Source organism: Scyliorhinus torazame, chromosome 13, assembly GCF_047496885.1.
Source record: "Scyliorhinus torazame isolate Kashiwa2021f chromosome 13, sScyTor2.1, whole genome shotgun sequence".
Taxonomy (NCBI): Eukaryota; Metazoa; Chordata; class Chondrichthyes; order Carcharhiniformes; family Scyliorhinidae; genus Scyliorhinus; species Scyliorhinus torazame.
In genome coordinates, this window is record NC_092719.1 from 195,533,712 (window position 1) to 195,553,873 (window position 20,162).

Sequence of the window (20,162 nt, forward strand, 5' to 3'; positions counted from 1 at the left end):
TCGGCAACAAATGGTTTAGTTGAGAGAGCCGTACAGACAGTAAAATGGGGGCTGAAGAAGCAGTCTGTGGGCACGATGGATACCTGGCTGGCAAGATTCTTGTTTCTGTACAGGACCACTCCTCACATGGTGGTTGGCCCGGAGGGTCTGGACGGCTCAAACTCTGCGGACCATGGGCGGGATTCTCCTCTACCTGGCGGGGCGGGGGGTCCCGGCAGGACGGAGTGGCGTGAACCACTCCGGCGTCGGGCCGCCCCAAAGGTGCGGAATCCTCTGCACCTTCAGGGGCTAGGCCCGCCCCGGAGTGGTTGGCGCCCCGCCGGCTGGCGAGAAAGGGGCTTGGCGCCACGCCAACTGCCGCCGAAGTGCCTCCGGTGCATGCACGGGAGCATGCTGGCATAAGCCCGCGCATGCGTAGAGGGATTCGCTTCCGCACCGGGAATGGCGCACGACCATGGCCTCCGGTGCGGAACAATAGAGTGCCCCCACGGCACAGGCCCGCCCGCGGATCGGTGGGCCCTGATCGCGGGCCAGGCCACCGTGGGGGCACCTCACGGGGCCAGATCCCCCTGCGCCCACCCAAGAACCCCGGTGCCTGCACGCGCCGCCAGGTCCTGCCGGTAAGGGACCTACTCTAATTTACGCCGGCGGGACCAACAACAGACGGGCGGGACATGGGGCCATCGCGGGCCGGAGATTTCAGGCAGCCCCGGCGCCCATTGAGTCGCGCCGGACCCCGCCATTCTCCGAGGTGGGCGGTGCGACTCATGCCGGGCCAGTTTTTGGGGGCGGGAGAATTGGGAGGTCGGCGGGGGCAGGATTCACGCCGCCCCCCTGCGAATCTCCCACCTGGCGGGGGGGGGGTCGGAGAATCCCACCCCATATGTTTGGAAAGTTAGTAGAGGAGGGGGTCTTGCTGGCTCCTGAATTGAACTGGGCCCATCGATTGCTGAGGCAGATGCCTAGATCTGGGAAGCCACCACCGGTGATTATCGTCAGGTTTCATAGATACCTGGACAACGAATGGGTTCTGAGATGAGAGGGCCGTGCCATCAGAATATACCAGGACGTTGGGGCAGAGCTGGCGAGAAAACATGCAGTGTTCATTAAGGTCAAAGCTACGCTGTACTAGAGCAATGTGAGATTTGGTGTGGTGTACCTGGCTTGTCTTCGGGTGACCTTCAAGGACAGAAATTATTACTTTGATGTCCCGGAGGATGCGGATGAGTTTGTCAATAACCAAGGCCTGGTGATGAAATAAAGTGCTCAAGGACTAAGGAGTTTGTCATTCGTTCACTGTTAGATTCATCTATATTTATTGTGGGATTTTTGTACTGTGGGGAAGGGCATGGGGTTGCTATGGGGCTTTGTTGGTCGGTATCTTTTCTGGACCAAGTTGGGGTTTGTATATTGTACTGTTGGTGTTTGGGGGATGAGGGTTGGGTGTTTATTTTCCTCCATTGTTCTATATTAAAGTTTGGTATGGGTGGGGGGGCTGATTGCTGGTATACTGTTTAGGTGTCTTTGATTTTACCCTGTGCGGGGGTCGCCCTGCTACCAGTATAGCTAATGGGAGCAGGGAAGAGGGATATCTGCAGCTTGTTAGGTTGTTTTTCTTTAGGTAATTAGCTAAAGCTTTTTCTTTCTGGTTGTCTTTGGGATTGCAGTCAGGGAAGGGGGGGAGGGGGGCTTTTGTTTTGTCAGGGCCAATGAGAGGAGTCCACACTGAGTTGTAGATAAAAAACCGACACCTATTTTATTTAACACATTAAATATTATATACATCTCCAGTGGTTCCCTACTGGATCTTCCCTAATCAGTATCTGTCTGGCCGACTCTATTTATACAAAGGTACATGAACTTATTTAAGGGTCCCCCGCCCTTTTCTTGGGGGAGCTTGTATTCTGCAAGCTTCATGGGGTAGTGGATTATCCCTATCCTGTAAGACCTCTGCATGTGATAGCATGTTGTTCTTCTGCTGGTTGTTTGGTTGGTATTCAGGGTGGGTTGGAGCTGGGGGGTGGCGGGGGCGGTGGATAGACTGCTGACTGTGTGACGGTTTCTTTGTTTTTGTGTTGGCTTTATAGGGGGTATGGCAGCCATCTTGGGTGGACTTGGAGCTGGTGCAGGCTGAGGCACTATTGGATTGTCTCAAAAGGTGAATCTGGAGGATAGCCAATGTAGTACCATTTTCAAGAAAGGAGGAAGGAGTAAACCAGGAAAATACAGGCCAGTCTGAGCTAACCTCAGTGGTGGGAAATCTATTGGAAACAATTCTGAGAGACAGAATTAATCTGCATTTGGAGAGGCAGGGATTAATTATGAACAGTCAGCATGGTTTTGAGGGAGGTTATGTCTTTTGATTAGGTTCCACATGGACTGATAGCGAAGGCAAGAGTCCAAGGAAATTTGGCAAATTGGATCCAAATTGACTGAGTAGCAGGAAGCAGAAAGTGATGGGTGTTGGCTGTTTGTGGTTTATACAAATGATTTAGGTATTAATGTAGGAGAGTTGATCAGTAAGTTGCAGATGTTACAAAAATCGGTGGGGTGGGAGGAGGATAGCCTTTGATTACAGGAGGATATAGGCGACTGATCAGTGGCAAATGAAATTCAATCTGGAGAAGTGTGAGGTGGTGCACTTGGGCAGGACAAACAAGGCAAGGGAATAGGTGTGAGTGGTGCTCTAGGGGGTTGGCAAATCATAAGCACATGTTTTGGCCATGCCCCAAGCTTGTTAGTTTCTGGGTCTCTTTTGGGATTTTCAACTGGAGCCCGTTGATGGCCATTTTTGGAGTTTCGGACTCGCCGGTGCTGCAGATGGGAAAATGAAGGCAGATGTCCTCGCCTTTGCCTCAGTAATAACCCTGAGGTGAGTTCTGCTTAGTTGGGGGTCCCCAGTGCTATCTAAGGCCTTGGCTTGGCTGGATGATCTGATGGAATTTTTGTATCTTGAGAAGATCAAGTATACCATGAGGGGATTGGTGGCAGCCTTTTATTAGGGAACTGGTGACAATCAGCTGTTGAGGGAGGGGGGGATTGTCTTTTTGTTATGATTTTGCTTCATTATGGGAGGTTGAGGGGAAGGGGGACAGGGTGGACTGGAGATTGGATGAGTGTAGTTTGTAGTTTGGGGTCTGTTGTATTATTTTGTTATAATGGAACTCTTGTTTGAATAAAAATATTTAAAAAAAAAAGATGAAACAGCATGCTTGCCAGGACACTGCATTTCCAGGTATAGTATTTTGGAGAGGGGAAGCCAGACTCTGGCACCGGATGAATCTTAGGAACTGGTTGTGGAGAGGGTCAGTTCGAGTGGTTAACTGGCTACCGGTGGGTTGGCCAGGGACAGTGTTCTGCCTGACAAAGATTAGTGATTGGTTCCTGCATGATGCTTTCTGAGAGAACTTGCAGAAGCGTTTAGACCTTGGAAGTGAAAGGAACACTCTCTGTCTATCTCCTGCTTGCTGAAGTGAAAGAACTGCCTTATTGACAGTTAGCACTGTTGCTTCACAGCATCAGGGTCCCAGGTACGATTCCGACTTGGGTCACTGTCTGTGCGGAGTCTGCACGTTCTCCCCGTGTCTGCGTGGGTTTCCTCTGAGTGGTCCGTTTTCTTCCCACACGTCCTGAAAGATGTGCTTGTTAGGTGAATTGGACATTCTAAATTCTCAGTCAGTGTACCCGAACAGGCACCAGAGTGGAGCAACTAAGGACTTTTCACAGTAACTTCATTGCAGTGTTAATGTAAGCCTACTTGTGACAATAGTAAAGATTATTATTATTATTGTTCTGAAAGAAATGCGTGCCTGCATATCCTTTGCTGTAAATCTGAAATGATGCTGAGTCCAGTGAAGCTTCAAAGTATAGTCTGGTCCAAACTATTAAGCAGATCTTTTCATTAAATCTCCTTGTACAATATATTCTCAATACAGTACAGAGGGCCACAGGACAGATCATTAGTTCTATACGTACTCCAGCATTTGCAGCCAATTAAATCCACCATGTCAAAGACAAACAGCATCTTAAAACACCTCCACTGAAATGCAATACAAATGTGGCATTAGTGAGGAGAACTTCATTTAGCAATGTTTGCTGGGGAACTGTGCAGATTTTTTGGCCACTTCAAGACCATTTCTTCCATTCCTGTGATTATATCAGAGTTTGGTAGGTTCCACCACGTGCTTTGAAGAATTTGACTGCAAAGAAAAATACTACCTCAGCTCCCAGAACTAAGACAATCCCTTCAATGAACCCGGCTGGATCAAAACTGGAGGATGAATACACAGGGGCAGTTGTTGGAATCTCAGTGGTAGTCGCAGTTTCTTCATTTGTGGTGGAAACCTCATCAGCTGTAGTAGAGGAGACAGTCACAATGCTAGTGGTGTTGAAGACAGGAGTAGGACTAGAAGATAATTATAGAACGTTACACATTGAAGGCAAGTCATGTATGCTCACACAGTCTGTGTGATTGTCAGATGTCTTTGAGACACACAAGGTTTCCGACTGAAAATGTGCCATACACAGTCTGTTAAGTTCAGTGAAGCATCAACAGCGTTCGCATGTCTCCAATTCTGGACATCCTTCTTCTTGACCCTCACAAACTTGAGAGTATAACGCCAACAGTGAAACTCACATTGCAATCTCTGCTCACCTCATCGTCACAAACGTCTCTGAGAACCGCCCCTGCAATTACAGAGCAAAGAAGATTCTAAGGCCAAGAATTCAGAGGGACAGCCTATCATACTGAGTACCTGATATTCAGTTCTATTACAGTCAAGAGGAAGTCACAATAGAAAACTGCAGTGTAACAGAAGCTGTGATTATATAAATTGGAGCCAGAAACAAAGCACAGAAATAAATGCAAATTTGAAGTTATAGTATCTTCCTTTTTTTTTTAATAAACATTTTTTGAGGTATTTTTGGTATAGTAACAACAACAAAATAAACAATATACATGAAACCATAAACATAGTGCAAAAGCCATTTACCTCTCATACAGGTCCCACCCTTATTGACTCCCTACTCTAAACTACTACCCCCCCCCCCCACCCCCCTGCTCCCTGCTCCTACCCACCCTCTGGAAACTACCCTGTCCTGAATCCCCCTTAGCGGTAGGAGCAGGAAGGTTGTTTACGTAGGAAGTCCCGCACCTGCAGATACCTGACTGCGTTTCCCCTCGCCAACCCAAACTTTTCCTCTAACGCCCTCACACTCGGAAAGCTCCCCTCTATGAACATATCCCCCATCCTCTCAATCCCCGCTGTCTACCATAACCGGAACCCCCCCCATCCATACTCCCCGCGGCAAACCGGTGATTATCACAGATTGGGGCACAAACCGATGCTCCCACTGCTCCCACATGCCGCCTCCACTGGCCCCAAACTCTCAGTGCCGCCACCACCACTGGCCTGGTGGAGTACCGTGCTTGCGGGAACGGCAGAGGCGCAGTTACCAACGCCCCCAAACTGGTGCCCTTACATGAAGCTGCCTCCATGCGCACCCATGCCGACCCCTCCCCCACCACCCACTTCCTAATCATGGCTATATTAGCCACCCAGCAATTGTTGCTAAAATTTGGCAGCGCCAGCCCGCCCTCTCCCCGACTCCTCTCAAGCATTACCTTCCTTACTTCGACAAAGCCCATGATCACTCTGTTGACCCGCTTAAAAAAGGACCGCGGAATAAAAATGGGGAGACGCTGAAATACAAATAGGAATCTCGGGAGGACCGTCATCTTCACCATTTGCACCCTCCCAGCCAAAGACAACGGAAGCGTGTCCCGCCTGGACCACAAACATCTTACTCTTTCTCATATTAAGCTTATACCCCGAAAACCGGCCAAATTTCCCATAAGCCCTCATGATTTCTTCCATCCCCTCTATTGGGTCTGAAACGTACAGAAGCTGGTCATCCACATAGAGCGAAACCCTGTGCCCCTCCCCCCGGACCAGACCTCTCCAGCCCTTCGAGGCTCTCAGAGCAATTGCCAACGGCTCTATAGTTAGCGCAAACAACAGTGGGGAGAGGGGTATCCCTGTCTCGTCCCCCGGTGCTGTTTAAAATAGTCCGATGTAGTCCTATTCGTCCGTACACTTGCCACAGGAGCCTGATACAGCAACCTGACCTACAGCAATAAAGCCCCGCCCGAATCCAAACCATCCCAGTACCTCCCACAGATAGTCCCATTCTACCCGATCAAAACCCTTTTCTGCATCCATTGCGATCACTACCTTCACCTCCCTATCTTCGGGGGGGCATCATGATCACATTTAACAGCCTTTTTACATTGGCCACCAACTGCCTGCCCGTAACAAACCCCGTCAGGTCCTCCCCAATAACGTCCAGAACACAATCCTCAATCCTGGAGGACAAGATTTTGGCTAGCAACTTGGCATCCACATTTAACAGGGATGTCGACCTATAGCTCCGGGTACTTGTCCCGCTTAAGAATCAGCGAAATCATTGCTTGTGACAGCGTCGGGGGCAGCACCCTTCTTTCCCTTGCCTCATTGAACATCCTCATCAACACCGGCAGTTATAGTATCTTCGATGCTAATATAAGAATGTTAAGTCATGAGATAAATTTTAAATTGACTTTCATGGTTTATTTGCATTATCTTAACTTCTTAATGTTCAAATGCTGTATACAACCAGTTAGCTGTAAACATAGAAACACATGAACATCAGTAGTACAGGAACATTTATTTCCTTCAGTCTTATTCTCTTTTAAGCAGATATTATGAAGATGAACTCAAACCTATGGAACATTAGAGAGATGTTAAGCATTCCCACAGGACCCGGGTAAGTAGCAATTAAAGAAAAATTCAATATTGTCACTTTAACGTATTTTAGAGCTTGGCTGAAAATTCTTAAAGTATCATTGTCAAGAAGTAGATGATAATATAACATAAACTTTCTAGCCAAGTGCAATGAAAATCCAGTTTTTGCAGCATTTCGAAATCTATTGTTAGCATTGTCCATCCTGCCTTTGTAAATACAATGAGCCAGATCAGTGTTCTTATGTTGTTGTGCACAGGTATATCTGGATGCAGTTGCACAAACTCATCTTAGAACCAGTAATGTATGCCATGCTTCTTCTCATAATATTCTTTTTTAATAGTTCTCTCCAGCAGGGAATGTCAAGAAAAGTTGATTTGCAAGGCTAGGGTAGAATCTTCCATTCTGGAGTCTTAAGTGGTGGGTGGGAAAGTTCGAATGTTTCTCATTGGGCAGCCGGTCAGCTGAATATGCACAATCTTCTGCTATTCAGTGAATTAATTATGCATTCGCGAATAGCTCAGTGAATCTCATGGTAGGGTAGGCAGGAAGTCATCCGCACAGCTGTTAAATCATGGAGACCAACGTCCTGGTATCAGATTTAATGGACGCCTGGACAACCATTCACTGAATGTAGGCCAGGAGCTCTTTATTACTCATCCATAGTCCTTGCGGTCGCAGCTCACACTGGAGAAGCTGGCAGATGTGAGCAATTGCATCGCATGACATAAAAGGGCGCCACCAGGATTTCCTTTTGCTCATTTCTGGATAAGACCAGTGCCAGCGCTACACCCATGATGGTCCAGTTTCACCAGCATCTTCACATTGCAGAGCCCTCACTGCCTCTTGTGGCTCAGGCCCTTGCTCCTCCTCGCCCTGTGCCAATCTGCGATAGGCCCTCCTTCTCCACATCTGGATGAGAGCCATTACCAAGGCAGGGTTGCCTGCAGCCTGCATCATTGACACCTCAGTGGATGTGTGAATGAATTGAAATGATACTTTTAGTGTGTTAAGCCTGTTGCTCGGTCTCCATCTAGATATGATATTCCCACCTCACCTTCCAGGCAAAGGACATCCTGGAGGACCAGAGATAGCTGTTCTTCCTATTCATACATGACTGCATAAGGAGAAATATGTGTCCAGGGAAGGGAGGGGAAAGGAGAGTATTTAAGGAAGGGAGGGAAAGAGTAGGTTTAGGAAGGGGGAGAGAGGAGAGGAGTATCCAATAATAATAATCTTTATTGTCACAAGTAGGCTTACATTAACACTGCAATGAAATTACTGTGAAAAGCCCCTAGTCGCCACATTCCAGGACCTATTCGGGAGAATTCAGAATGTCCAAATTAACTAATAACATGTCTTTCGGGAGTTGTGGGAAGAAACTGGAGCACCTGGAGGAAACCAGACATGGGGAGAACATTCAGACTCCGCACAGGCAGTGACCCAAGCCGGGAATCGATCCTGGGACTCTGGCGCTGTGAAGCCATAGTGCTAACCACTATGCTACCGTGCTGCCCCACCAGGGAAGGGAGGGGGAAGCGTGTCCGATGAAGGGAAAGGAAGTATGTCCAGGGGAGGGCGGGAGAGTGGGGAAGGAGGGGGTTGGGGGTGGTGAGATGAGCATCCGGAGCAGGTGGGATGAGTGTTTTTGAGGCCAGGGTTGGTGGTATCGACTGGTGGATCTTGGTGGGTGAACCCAGAGTACTGGTGATAGGTGGGAGCCATCATAGTCAGAGACGGGAAGAGGAATATAGGCCCCCCTCCCAGAAAGAGCGTGCCCACTGATCGGTAGCCACCGATCGCGGACCTGGCCACCGTGGAGGCCCCCCCCCCCCCCCGGAGTCGGATCCCCCCCGCCTCCCCACCAGGACGGCCCCCGCAGCCAGAATGCCGAGGTCCCACTGGGTGGGACAACATGTGAACCACGCCGGCGGAACTCGGCGGGCACTAGGCCCATCGAGCGCGGAGAATCGCCGCGGGGGTCATTTTCAACGGTCCCCAACCGGCGCCGTGTCGATCGCGCATGCGCGACTGCCGCCGATTCATCGGTCGCACCGAGCACGATTTCGGCGGGGAGGGTTAGAGAATCCCGCCCAATGTCCCCATGCCGGCGTGGGAACTGGGAAAACTGGCGCAAAACGGCCAATGATTCCCCGTTTTGTTAGGGGCTAGCAGGACGGCAGCGTAGAGCACCCGGCTCTAGCTGCCGATATGCCCCGGAGAATTGCCGAGTACGTGGCCGCGCATGCGGCTGTGCTTCATGGCTAATGCAGCCCAGGGACGCAGCCCGCAAAATAGTCTCCAGCCCCAAATAAAGTTCCCCCTGCCCGCGGATCGGCCCTCCGCCGACTTTGGCGGCGCCGCAGCCGCCATGCTGAGTTCTCGACAGGTGAGGCCACACATGTACCACGCCGTTGGAAACTCGGCCGGTCGGAGGACGTGCCTCAGGCAATATTCTGAGGCCGTCGATACGGCGGGCGGCCTACTCTCCGAGCACGCCGCTTTGGCGGGGCGGAGCATCACGAAAGCGCGCCGCCCCTCATTCGGTCGGGAAATGTGATTCGCCGGCCGTTCGCCGAATGCAATTTCGGCATCGGCGACCGGAAAATCCAGCCCCACTTTCTCAAATTTCCCTGTCACTTTCAATGATTGATGCACGATCAATTGCACAAAGACTAAAGTTGGGTACAACTGTGGCTTTATTACAGTCAGCTGTGTGGCCTCCTGCTGCAGCTGACGAAATGGCAGGGCACTGGAGGTCATGCATATTTATACAGTTCTCCGTGGGCGGAGCCAGCCGGCATGAGCTACCGCCGAACCTGTAGTGCAGGACCTACCTTACATCTCCTATTACAGTGGTTCACCACATTCACCCCCTGTTAAAAATGAGTCCGGCGGGGGTGACGTGAAACTATATACAATTAGTGCAATTACGTACAGTGGTACGGAACGAAAAGTCCATGTTGACGGTCTGGAGTCCGTCAAAGGTTCAGCCGGTCCGGTGCTTTGGTGCTTCGTTGGGAGCAGCGTAACGGTGGCGGCGAAGTCGGTGCTGGCGGTGGTGGAGGTGGCACCGATGGCGGTGGTGGCGGTGCTGATGCTGGCCAGTCATCGGGGAACCCCGGGAGCTTGCAGAAGTCCTCTTCGTCCTCTTGTGCGGAAAAGGGGGGGGGGGGGCTGTGTGCTCTGGTGGAGTCAATATTGGCGGCGCGGTGGGAGGTGGGGGGGGGGGGGGGCATTGGTGGGGGTGTGTGTTGGGGTAGAACCTGACGGTGCCAGGTCCCTGAGTGAGACAGTATCTTGGCAGCCGTCGGGGAACTCAACGTAGGCATATTGAGGGTTGGCGTGGAGCAGGTGAACCCTGTCCACCAAAGGGTCCGCTTTGTGGAGTCGGACGTGCCTACGGAGAAGGACCGGTCCTGGAGCAGTGAGCCAAGTCGGGAGTGTAGAGCGTCAGGGAGGACCTCCTGCCAGCGAGAGGCTGGGAGGTTCCTGGACCGTAGGGCCAGCTGGACGGCCTTCCAAACCGTCCCATTCTCCCGTTCTACTTGCCCGTTTCCCCGGGGGTTGTAGCTGGTCGTCCTGCTGGAGGCTATCCCCCTGCTGAGCAGGAACTGACGCAGCTCATCGTTCATGGATGAGGATCCCCTGTCACTGTGGATGTAAGCGGGGAAACCGAACAGAGCGAAGATGGTGCAGAGGGCCTTGATGACGGTGGCAGATGTCATATCGGGACATGGGATGGCGAAGGGGATTCTGGAGTACTCATCGACCACGCTGAGAATGTACGTGTTACGGTCGGTGGAGGGGAGGGGCCCTTTGAAATCCACGCTGAGGCGTTCAAAGGGGTGGGAAGCCTTCACCAGGCACGCACGGTCTGGCCGGTAGAAGTGTGGCTTGCACTCCACACAGACCTGGCAGTCGCTGGTGACTGTCCTTACTTCCTCGATGGCATAGGGCAGATTGCGAGCTTTGACCAGATGGTACAATCGAGTGACCCCCGGGTGACAAAAGTTGTCGTGTAGGGCCCGGAGTTGGTCCACTTGTGTGCTGGCACATGTACCTCGGGAGAGGGCGTCTGGGGGCTCGTTGAGTTTACCGGGGCGATACAAGATCTCGTAATTATAGGTGGAGAGCTCGATTCTCCACCGCAAGATTTTATCATTTTTGATCTTGCCCCGCTGTGTGTTATTGAACATGAAGGCTACCGACCGTTGGTCCGTAGGGAGAGTGAATCTCTTACCGGCCAGGTAATGCCTTCAATGCCACACAGCTTCAACGATAGCCTGGGCCTCCTTTTCGACGGATGAGTGTCGAATTTCAGAGGCATGAAGGGTGTGGGAAAAGAATGCCACGGGTCTGCCTGCCTGGTTTAGAGTGGCGGCAAGGGCGACGTCTGAAGCGTCGCTTTCTACTTGGAAAGGCAGTAACTCGTCCACTGCGCGCATCCCGGCCTTGGCGATGTCTGCTCTGATGCGGGCGAAAGCGTGTTGTGCCTTGGCCGCGAGGGGGAATTGGGTGGACTGAATGAGTGGGCGGGCCTTGTCCGCATAGTTTGGGACCCACTGAGCGTAGTAGGAAAAGAACCCCAGGCAACGTTTGAGGGCCTTGGGGCAGTGGGGGAGGGGAAGTTCCATGAGGGGGCGCATGCGGTCGGGGTCTGGCCCGAGAAGTCCGTTTTGTACTATATAGCCGAGAATGGCTAACTGGGTTGTGCTTAACACACACTTCTCTTTTTTGTAGGTCAGGTTGAGAAGAGTGGCAGTGCGGAGTAATTTAACGAGGTTGGCATCGTGGTCCTGCTGGTCCGCTGGTCATGGCCGCAGATGGTTGTCATGATATTCAAACACACACATCATGATAGACACACCAACAGACAAATCAGAACACACAACACCACAACCAATGACAGAAAGATATAAAAGCACAGACACGACCCCTGGTGGTCAGTATTAGCTGCAGAGGAGGACCAGGACACATCTGCCACCAAACACACTCAGGGAGACAGCACGTGCAGAGTATCCAGAACGAACTGTATTATAAGAATTAAAATAAAATAGAGTTGTACCACATACAACTGTGTTGGCTCATCTGTGCACCAGAGCACCCAACACCACAATGGTGACATTACCTAAGTACGGAAAGGTGGCCCGCAAACCGTACTGGTCGACCATTCGGTCCATCTCTCTTTGGAACACCGAGACCCCATTTGTGACACCGAAAGGGACCCTCAGGAAGTGGTAGAGGCGACAGTCCACCTCAAAGGCAGTGTATGGCCGGTCCGACTTCAGGATGGGGAGCTGGTGGTAGGCGGATTTCAGGTCAATTGTTGAGAAGACCCGGTACTGCGCAATCTGATTGACCATATCAGATATGCGTGGGAGGGGGTACGTGTCGAGCTGCGTGTACCGATTGATGGTCTGGCTGTAGTCCACGACCATCCTGTGTTTCTCCCCAGTTTTAACCACTACCACTTGGGCTCTCCATGGGCTGTTGCTGGCCTCGATAATATCCTCCTTAAGCAGCCGCTGGATTTCGGACCTGATGAAGGTCTTGTCCTGGGTGCTGTACAGTCTGCTCCTAGTGGCAATGGGCTTGCAATCCGCAGTTAGATTGGCAAAAAGGGAGGGGGGATTGACCTTGAGGGTCGGGAGGCCGCAAGCGATAAGGGGGGTAAGGGCCCGCCGAATTTGAGGGTGAGGCTCTGGAGGTTGCGCTGGAAGTCCAGGCCCAACAGGAGTGCAGCACAGAGATTAGGAAGGACATAGAGGCGGAAGTTACTAAATTCTACGCCCTGGACCGTGAGGGTGACTGTACAAAAGCCTCGGATCGGGACGGAGTGGGATCCGGATGCTTGGGAGATCCTTTGATTGGCAGGGTGGACTACGAGGGAGCAGCGCCTTACTGTATCTGGGTGAACGAAGCTTTCGGTGCTCCCGGAGTCCAGCAGGCACGAGGTCGCGTGGCCGTTGATTTTAACCGTCGTCGACGCGGTGGCCAGGTTGTGCGGGCGAGATCGGTCCAGCGTCATCGAAGCGAGCTGTGGGTATCCATCGGATGCTTCGGGTGGCGGGCGTGTGCGGTTCCGATGTTGGGATGTCCGGAGACCCTGTGGGGGGACAAGATGGCGGCGCCCATGGTGCGCACATTGCAGGGTCGGGACAAGATGGCGGCGCCCATGGTGCGCACATTGCGGTGTCGGGACAAGATGGTGGCGCCCATGGGGCGCACGTGGCTGAAGGGGGACAAGATGGCAGCGCCCATTGGTCGCACATGGACCCGGGAGGAGAAGATGGCGGCTCCCATTGTGTGTCTGGCGTGGGGGAGGGGGCGATAGTGGGCGCGATTGCAGCGACTGCATGGGCCTGGCACACAGCTGCGAAGTGGCCCTTTTTACTGCAGGTTTTACAAACTACAATGCGGGCCGGGCCGTGTTGGCGGGGGTGCTTCTGCTGACCGCAGAAGTAGCAGCGGGGACCCCTGGGGTGCCCGGATCGACGTGCGGCGCAGGCGTATTGGGAAGGCAGGGCCCCGGCTGAGGAGGTCGTCGGCGGGGTCTAGGAGGGGTAGGAAGGAGTAGAGGGGTGGGCAGCGCGGCGGGAGGGGTACGATTGTACGTTACGGGATGCGACCGTCATGGAGAGCGGCAAGGTTTTCGTCTCCGCCAGTTCGAACGTGGCCCCTTCCAGTAATCGTTCTCGGATGCGGTCTGACGCAATCCCCGTCACGAAGGCATCGCGCATGAGGAGATTTGCGTGTTCGGCGGCTGTAATGGCCTGACAGTCACAGTCCCGGACGAGTGGAATTACGGCCCACCAGAAGACTTCGATGGACTCACCAGGTAGTTGCGAGCGGGTGATGAGTGCATGCCTGGCGAAGAGCGTGTTCGCCTTCTGCGCGTAGTGTTCCTTAAGGAGTTCCATTGCTTTTGTGTAATTCGTGGCGGCTTGGATCAACGGGAACACGCTGGAGCTCAGTCTGGAGTACAGGACGTTTATCTTCTGAGCCTCTGTTGGCTCGGGTTCCGCAGCCTTGATGTAGGCCTCAAAACATGCTAGCCAGTGAGTAAAGTATTTTCTGGCGTCGGGCGGGTGCGGATCCAGCTGCAGGTGATCGGGCTTAATTCTGATATCCATTCTGTGGAAAATCTGACTGTAATAAATTGATGCACGATCAATTGCACAAAGACTAAAGTTGGGTACAACTGTGGCTTTATTACAGTCAGATGCGTGGCCTCCTGCTGCAGCTGGCGAAATGGCAGGGCACTGGAGGTCATGCATATTTACAGTTCTCCGTGGGCGGAGTCAGCCAGCAGGAGCTACCGGCGAACCTGTAGTGCAGGTCCTACCTTACATTTCCTATTACAGTGGTTCACCACAATGATTTGTGCACATGCAGTCCCAGGTCTCTTTGTTTCTGCACACCTTTAAGAATTGTATCCTTTACATTGCCTCTGCTCATTCTTTCTTCCTTCATTTTTCTTTACATTAAATTTCATCTGCATTTGTATGTCTATTACATTAGCTTGTCTGTGTCCTCTTGAGGTTTATCTCTGTAATTCTCACAGTTCATGGTACTCATCTGTAAACTTTGAAATTGTGGCCTAATACCCAAGTCTAGGTCAATAGTATAGATCGCGAAAAGCAATGGTCCTAACACCAACCCCACAGAATCCCACTACATATTTCTTCCAGTCCGCAAAACTCTTCACTGTTACCAATTTATATCAATGCTCTATTGTCCCTTTTGTTCCATGGGCTCTAACATGGCTGCCAAACCTGTTAAGTGGCATGGGCCGGGATTCTCCGAAATCCTGGCCAAGTGTTGATGCTGGCGTCAAAACCAGCGCGAGCGATGCTTGTGTCAACGGGCCTCCAGGCCCAGGCATTCACCCCTTCCTAGGGCGCTAGAACGGCACCAGAGTGCTGTGCACTGCTCTGATGCCGAAAGCGGCCTGCCACGGGCGGCGCGGGTCCGTGCATGCAAGTGTCACGGCCGGCATGGGCCCGCGCTTGTGCGCCACGGCCGTCTCCGCGCCGGCCCCCGGGCAATATGGCAGAGTCCAACAGGGGCCTGCCGCGGAATGAGCCTGCCCGCCGATCGGTTGCCCCCAATTGCAGGCCTGGCCACCATGGAGGCTACCCCTGGAGTTGGCTCCCCCTGCCCCCCCACCAGGATGGCTCCCGCAGCCAGAGCGCTGAGGTCCCGCCGGGTAGGACCATATGCAAACGACGCCGGCGGGACTCGGTGGGCACTCAGCCCGTCGAGTGCAGAGAATCGCCGGGGGGGGGGCGGGGAGGTTTTCAACGGCCCCCAACCGATGCCGTGGTGACGATTGGTGCTGGTGCGATTGGCGCCGATACTCTGGTCGCCGGAGAATCAGCGGCCCAGCGTCGGAGCGGCGTGGCGGGATTCGCGTGTGTGCCCCCCTGCCGATTCTCCGACCCGTCGGGGGATCGGAGAATCCTGGCCATGTTGTCAAAAGTTATTTTGAAATCTATGTGCACCGTAACAACCACATAACCCTCATCAACTCTTTCTGTTACCTTATCAATAAACTAAAGCAACTTAGTTGAACACGATTAAGCCTTCACAAATTCAAGCTGACTTTCCTGAATTAATCCACATTTGTCCATATGACAGTTAATTTTGGCCCTATCATTTCTTGAAGCTTACCCACCACCAATGTTCTGTAATTGCTGGGCTTACCCTTGCACCTTCTTTGAACTTGTTTATAGAATTTACACTTCTCCAGTTTTATGGCACCACAACTGTAAATAAGAAGGATTGGAAGATTGAGACCAGAGCCTGCCTGATTTCCTGCCTAGCTTCCGTCAGTATAATTGAATGCCACTTATCTGGTCTGATTTTGTAGCCACAGAACTCTTTGAGCTTTGTTTTTGGAACTTTTGGTGGGATTTTACAGTCCAACACTAGCAGATGTCGTTGCAGATGTGATAGGAAACTTTGTAGAGCCATTATAAGTCAACGACCCTCAAAATGTTCCTGTCCTGCCTGCCAGCATTGGGGCCAGAAAATCCACCCTCTCTTCCTCAAAAAGATGCAGAGGTAGATAGATTCTTGTTAAACAAGGTGAAAGGTTATAGGGGTGGTGGGTTAGGTTGGTGCGAAGGTGGAGTTGAGATTACAATTATAAGAGCCATGACCTTGTAGAATGGGGGTACAGGTTCAAGGGACCGAATGACCTACTTCATAGAATAGAATCCCTACAGTGCAGAAAGAGGCCATTCAGTCCATCGAGTCTACACCGACCCTTGGGAGAGCACCCTACCTAGGCCCATCCCTCTTCGCTATCCTTTACATTTTGGACTCTAAGGGCTAATTTAGCATGGCCAATCCACCTAGCCTGCACAGGTGGATTGTGGGACTGTGGGAGGAAACTGGAGCATCCAGAGGAAACCCAAGCAGAGAAAGTGCAAGCTCCACAAAGACAGTCACCCAAGGCCAGAATTGAACCGGGGTCCCCGGTGCTGTGAGGCAGCAGTGCTAACCACTGTGCCACCATGCCGCCCAAATTTGGAAGCGCATATGCCCAGTTAAGTTCCTGGTCAATAGTAATGGTGGGGAATTCAATGATGATAATTTTGTTGAATGTCAAGGAGAGGTAGCTAGACTCTCTCTTGGGTGAAGATAGCCATTACCTGACACTCTGTAGCACACTTGTTACTTGCTACTTAGTCGCCCAAGTCTGATTGCTGTCCAGGTCTTGTTGCATGTGGACCAAACTGCTTTATGATGTTTGTTTTGATGTTATGGGGAGGATAAAGGCGAATTGAGTCAGGTAATACCAAAGGTTCCTTTACATCTAAATGCTTTTCTTGGGGGTCGTTTTGCGGGATTGAAGGAGCTGGAAGCGAAGTATGGGCTGGAGCAGGGGGAAATATTTAGATACATGTGATGCGACCATCAATTCACACGAAACCAGGAGTAGAAGTAAACTGTGACTTTAATCAACTAGAACAGTGCCTACCTGCGACTGATCTGTTAGTGGGAGCCGCCTACAGGTCGACTGCTCTTATACCTCCCCTCAAGGGGTGGAGCCAGGGACGGAGCCCACACAGGCCCCAACATGCTACATCATAGGTAATACCTTACAATGGTCCATAGGTGGAGCCCACATGGGCAACAGCATAATACAGATATGTACATGGTGAATTGTTACAGCAATACATTCACCCTCTGTTAAAAAAATGAAGTCCGGCGGGGGTGAAGGGTTCATAAATTCAGCCTGTCTGGCGCACGGATTGTGCGCTGTGATCGCCGAAGCTCTGGTATTGCAGCTGGCCCAGGTGTCGAACTCAGCCGTGCTGGCATCGGTAGTGAAGTCGCCGGTGCGGGCACAGACGTGGACTCCGGGAGCGTGTCTTCTGGGGCTTCATTCCTGTAGGTCGGTCCAGGGGGAATGGCGGGCGGGAGGGGGTGCGGGTGCCATGTAAGGGAGGGGGCGCTGGTCAGCGTAGGTTGGGTGGGGTAAGATGAGGTGGCGGTGGTAGTGGAACCTGCGGGTGCCAGGCCCCGGAAGGAGACCGTATCCTGTCGGGTGTTCGATGTATGCGTACTGGGGGTTGGAGTACTGGAGCTGGACCCTCTCGACCAGGGGGTCGGACTTATGGCTCCTAACGTGTTTGCGGAGCAGGACGGGCCCTGGTGTCTTCAGCCAGGGTGGAAGCGAGACCCCTGGGGTGGATTTCCTAGGGAAAACAAATAGGCGGTCATGAAGAGTCCCGTCTGTGGCCGTGTAAAGTAGGGACCTAATAGAGTGGAGAGCGTCGGGGAGGACCTCCTGCCAGTGGGGAACTGGGAGATTCCTAGACCTTAGGGCCAGGAGGACGGTCTTCCAGACCATCGCGTTCTCCCTCTCCACCTGCCCATTTCCCCATGGGTTATAACTGGTAGTCCTGCTCGAGGCAATGCCCTGACTGAGCAGGTACTGACGCAGTTCGTTGCTCATGAACGACGAGCCCCGGTCACTGTGAACGTACGTGGGGAAACCAAACAGGGTGAAGACACTGTGTAGGGCTTTAATGACGGTGGCCGTGGTCATGTCGGGGCAAGGGATTGCAAAGGGGAAGCGGGAGAACTCGTCGATGATGTTGAGGAAATATGTGTTGCGGTTGTTGGAGGGGAGGGGCCCTTTGAAATCGATACTGAGGCGCTCAAAGGGCCAGGTTGCCTTTACCAGGTGGGCCTTATCCGGTCAATAGAAGTGCGGCGCACAGATTTGGCAGTCCCTGGTCATGGCTCTGACGTCCTCAGTGGAGTAGGGCAGGTTGCGGGCCTTGATGTAGTGGAGAAGCCGGGTGACCCCCGGGTGGCAGAGGTCATCAAGGATAGCACGTAGTCGGCCATCTTGCGCGCTGGCGCATGTGCCGCGGGACAGGGCATCTAGGGGTTCGTTGAGCTTCCTAGGACGATATACTATATCATAATTATAGGTGGAGAGTTTGATCCTCCACCTCAAGATCTTACCATTCTTGATCTTGCTCCGCAGCGTATTATCGAACATGAAGGCTACTGATTGTTGGTTGGTGACGAGGATAAACTTCCTACCAGCGGGGTAGTGCCTCCAGTGCCGCACGGCTTCCACGATGGCTTGGGCTTCCTTTTCGACTGAGGAGTGTCGAATTTCGGAGGTGGTGAGGGTTCGTGAAATAAACGCTACTGGCCTGCCTGCCTGATTGAGGGTAGTGGCGTGGGCGACCTCTGATGCGTCGCTCTCCACCTGGAAGGGCACGGACTCGTCCACCGTGCGCATCGCGGCTTTGGCGATATCTGCCTTGATGCAGCTGAAGGCCTGGCGGGCCTCAGCCGCCAGTGGGAAGATGGTGGCCTTGATTAGTGGGCGGGCTTTGTCCGCAAAGTTGGGGACCCACTGGGCGTAATATGAAAAGAACTCGACGCACCTTTTCAGGACCTTGGGGAAGGGGGAGTTGCAGGAGGGGGCGCATACGTAGCCGAGGATAGCTAGTCTGGTTGTGCGGAAAACGCATTTCTCCTTGTAAGTGAGGTTAAGGGTTCAGGCGGTTTGGAGAAATCTCTGGAGATTGGCATCGTGGTCCTGCTGATCATGGCCGCAGATGGTGACATTGTCCAAGTACGGAAATGTGGCCCGCAGCCCGTACTGGTCCACCATTCGGTCCATCGTTCTTTGGAAGACCGAGATCCCGTTCGTGACGCCAAAGGAGACCCGGAGGAAGTGGAAGAGGTGGCCGTCTGCCTCAAAAGCCGTGTAGTGGCGGTCCCCCGGGTGGATTGGGAGCGGATGGTACGTAGACTTCAGATCCACCGTGGAGAACACCCGGTAGTGCGCGATCTGATTAATCGTGTCTGCGATTCGGCGAAGGGGGTACGCATCGAGGTGCGTGTACCGGTTTATGGTTTGGCTGTAATCTACAACCATCCGGTTCTTTTCCCCGGTCCTGACGACCACCACCTGGGCTCTCCAGGGGCTATTGCTGGCCTCGATGATTCCCTCCCGCAAGAGTCGCTGGACCTCGGACCTAATATAAGTCCTATCCTGGATGCTGTCCGCCTACGTCTGGTGGCGACTGGTTTGCAGTCGGCGGTGAGATTTGCGAAGAATGGGGGAGGGTCAACCCTAAGGGTCGCGAGGCTACATACGTGAGTGGAGGTAGGGGCCCGCTGAACTTCAGGCTTAGGCTCTTGAGGTTACATTGGAAATCCAGTCCCAATAGGAGAGGAGCGCAGAGGTCAGGGATTACATATAATTTAAAGTTGGCGTACTTGGCGCCCTGTATTACGAGAGTTGCGGTAGTGCACCCCTGGACCTGCACTGAGTGCGACTGCGCTGAGTTGCGGGTAGCCCCCGTTGGTCGCACGTGTTGGTCGGCGTTGCAGATGGCAGCCAAGATGGCGGCCCCCGTCGGTCGCATGTGGCGGGCGGTGAGGAAGATGGCGGCCCCTTGAGTCGCACACGCTGTGCGGGCTAGAAGATGGCTGCCCCCATGGACAACACAAGGCCGATGACGCGTCCGGGGACGCGGAGCCGGCAGACACGCTGCCACACTGCGGGATCTGGGGGCCTATGAGTCTGAGGGTCGGGCCTGCGATTTAGCGTTTTTGGACCTGGCCAGGCAAATTTTAGCAAAATGTCCTTTTCACCCGCAGTCGCTGCAGTTGGTGTTCCGGACCGGGCAGCGCTGCCGGGGGTGTTGAGGCTGGCCGCAGAAATAACAGGGTAGCCCCCCATGGTGGGCGGGCAGCCGCGCCGCACAGGCCTGGGGTATTCTTTGGTCGGGGGTCCACGAGGGGGTCGCGTGATCGGACGGGAACATGTTAAGGGTTTGGAACGCTACTTCCAGAGAGGAGGCTAATTTTACCGTCTCTTCCAGGTCTAGGGC

The 20,162-nt window shown here is 52.9% G+C and overlaps 1 protein-coding gene and 1 pseudogene across 1 annotated transcript in view; one reads left to right on the plus strand and one right to left on the minus strand.

Annotated features, from left to right (window-relative positions):
* Window positions 1–4,152: 4,152 nt before the first annotated feature.
* Window positions 4,153–4,659, minus strand: LOC140387752 (sialomucin core protein 24-like; annotated as a pseudogene).
* A 2,089-nt stretch (window positions 4,660–6,748) lies between these two features.
* The window catches only part of ccdc36 (coiled-coil domain containing 36), a 70,153-nt gene continuing 56,739 nt past the window's right edge, over window positions 6,749–20,162 (plus strand). Inside the window, exon 1 of the mRNA XM_072470897.1 lies at window positions 6,749–6,804. Coding sequence (XP_072326998.1) covers window positions 6,749–6,804 — 56 coding nt within the window. The remainder of the gene's footprint in view (window positions 6,805–20,162) is intronic.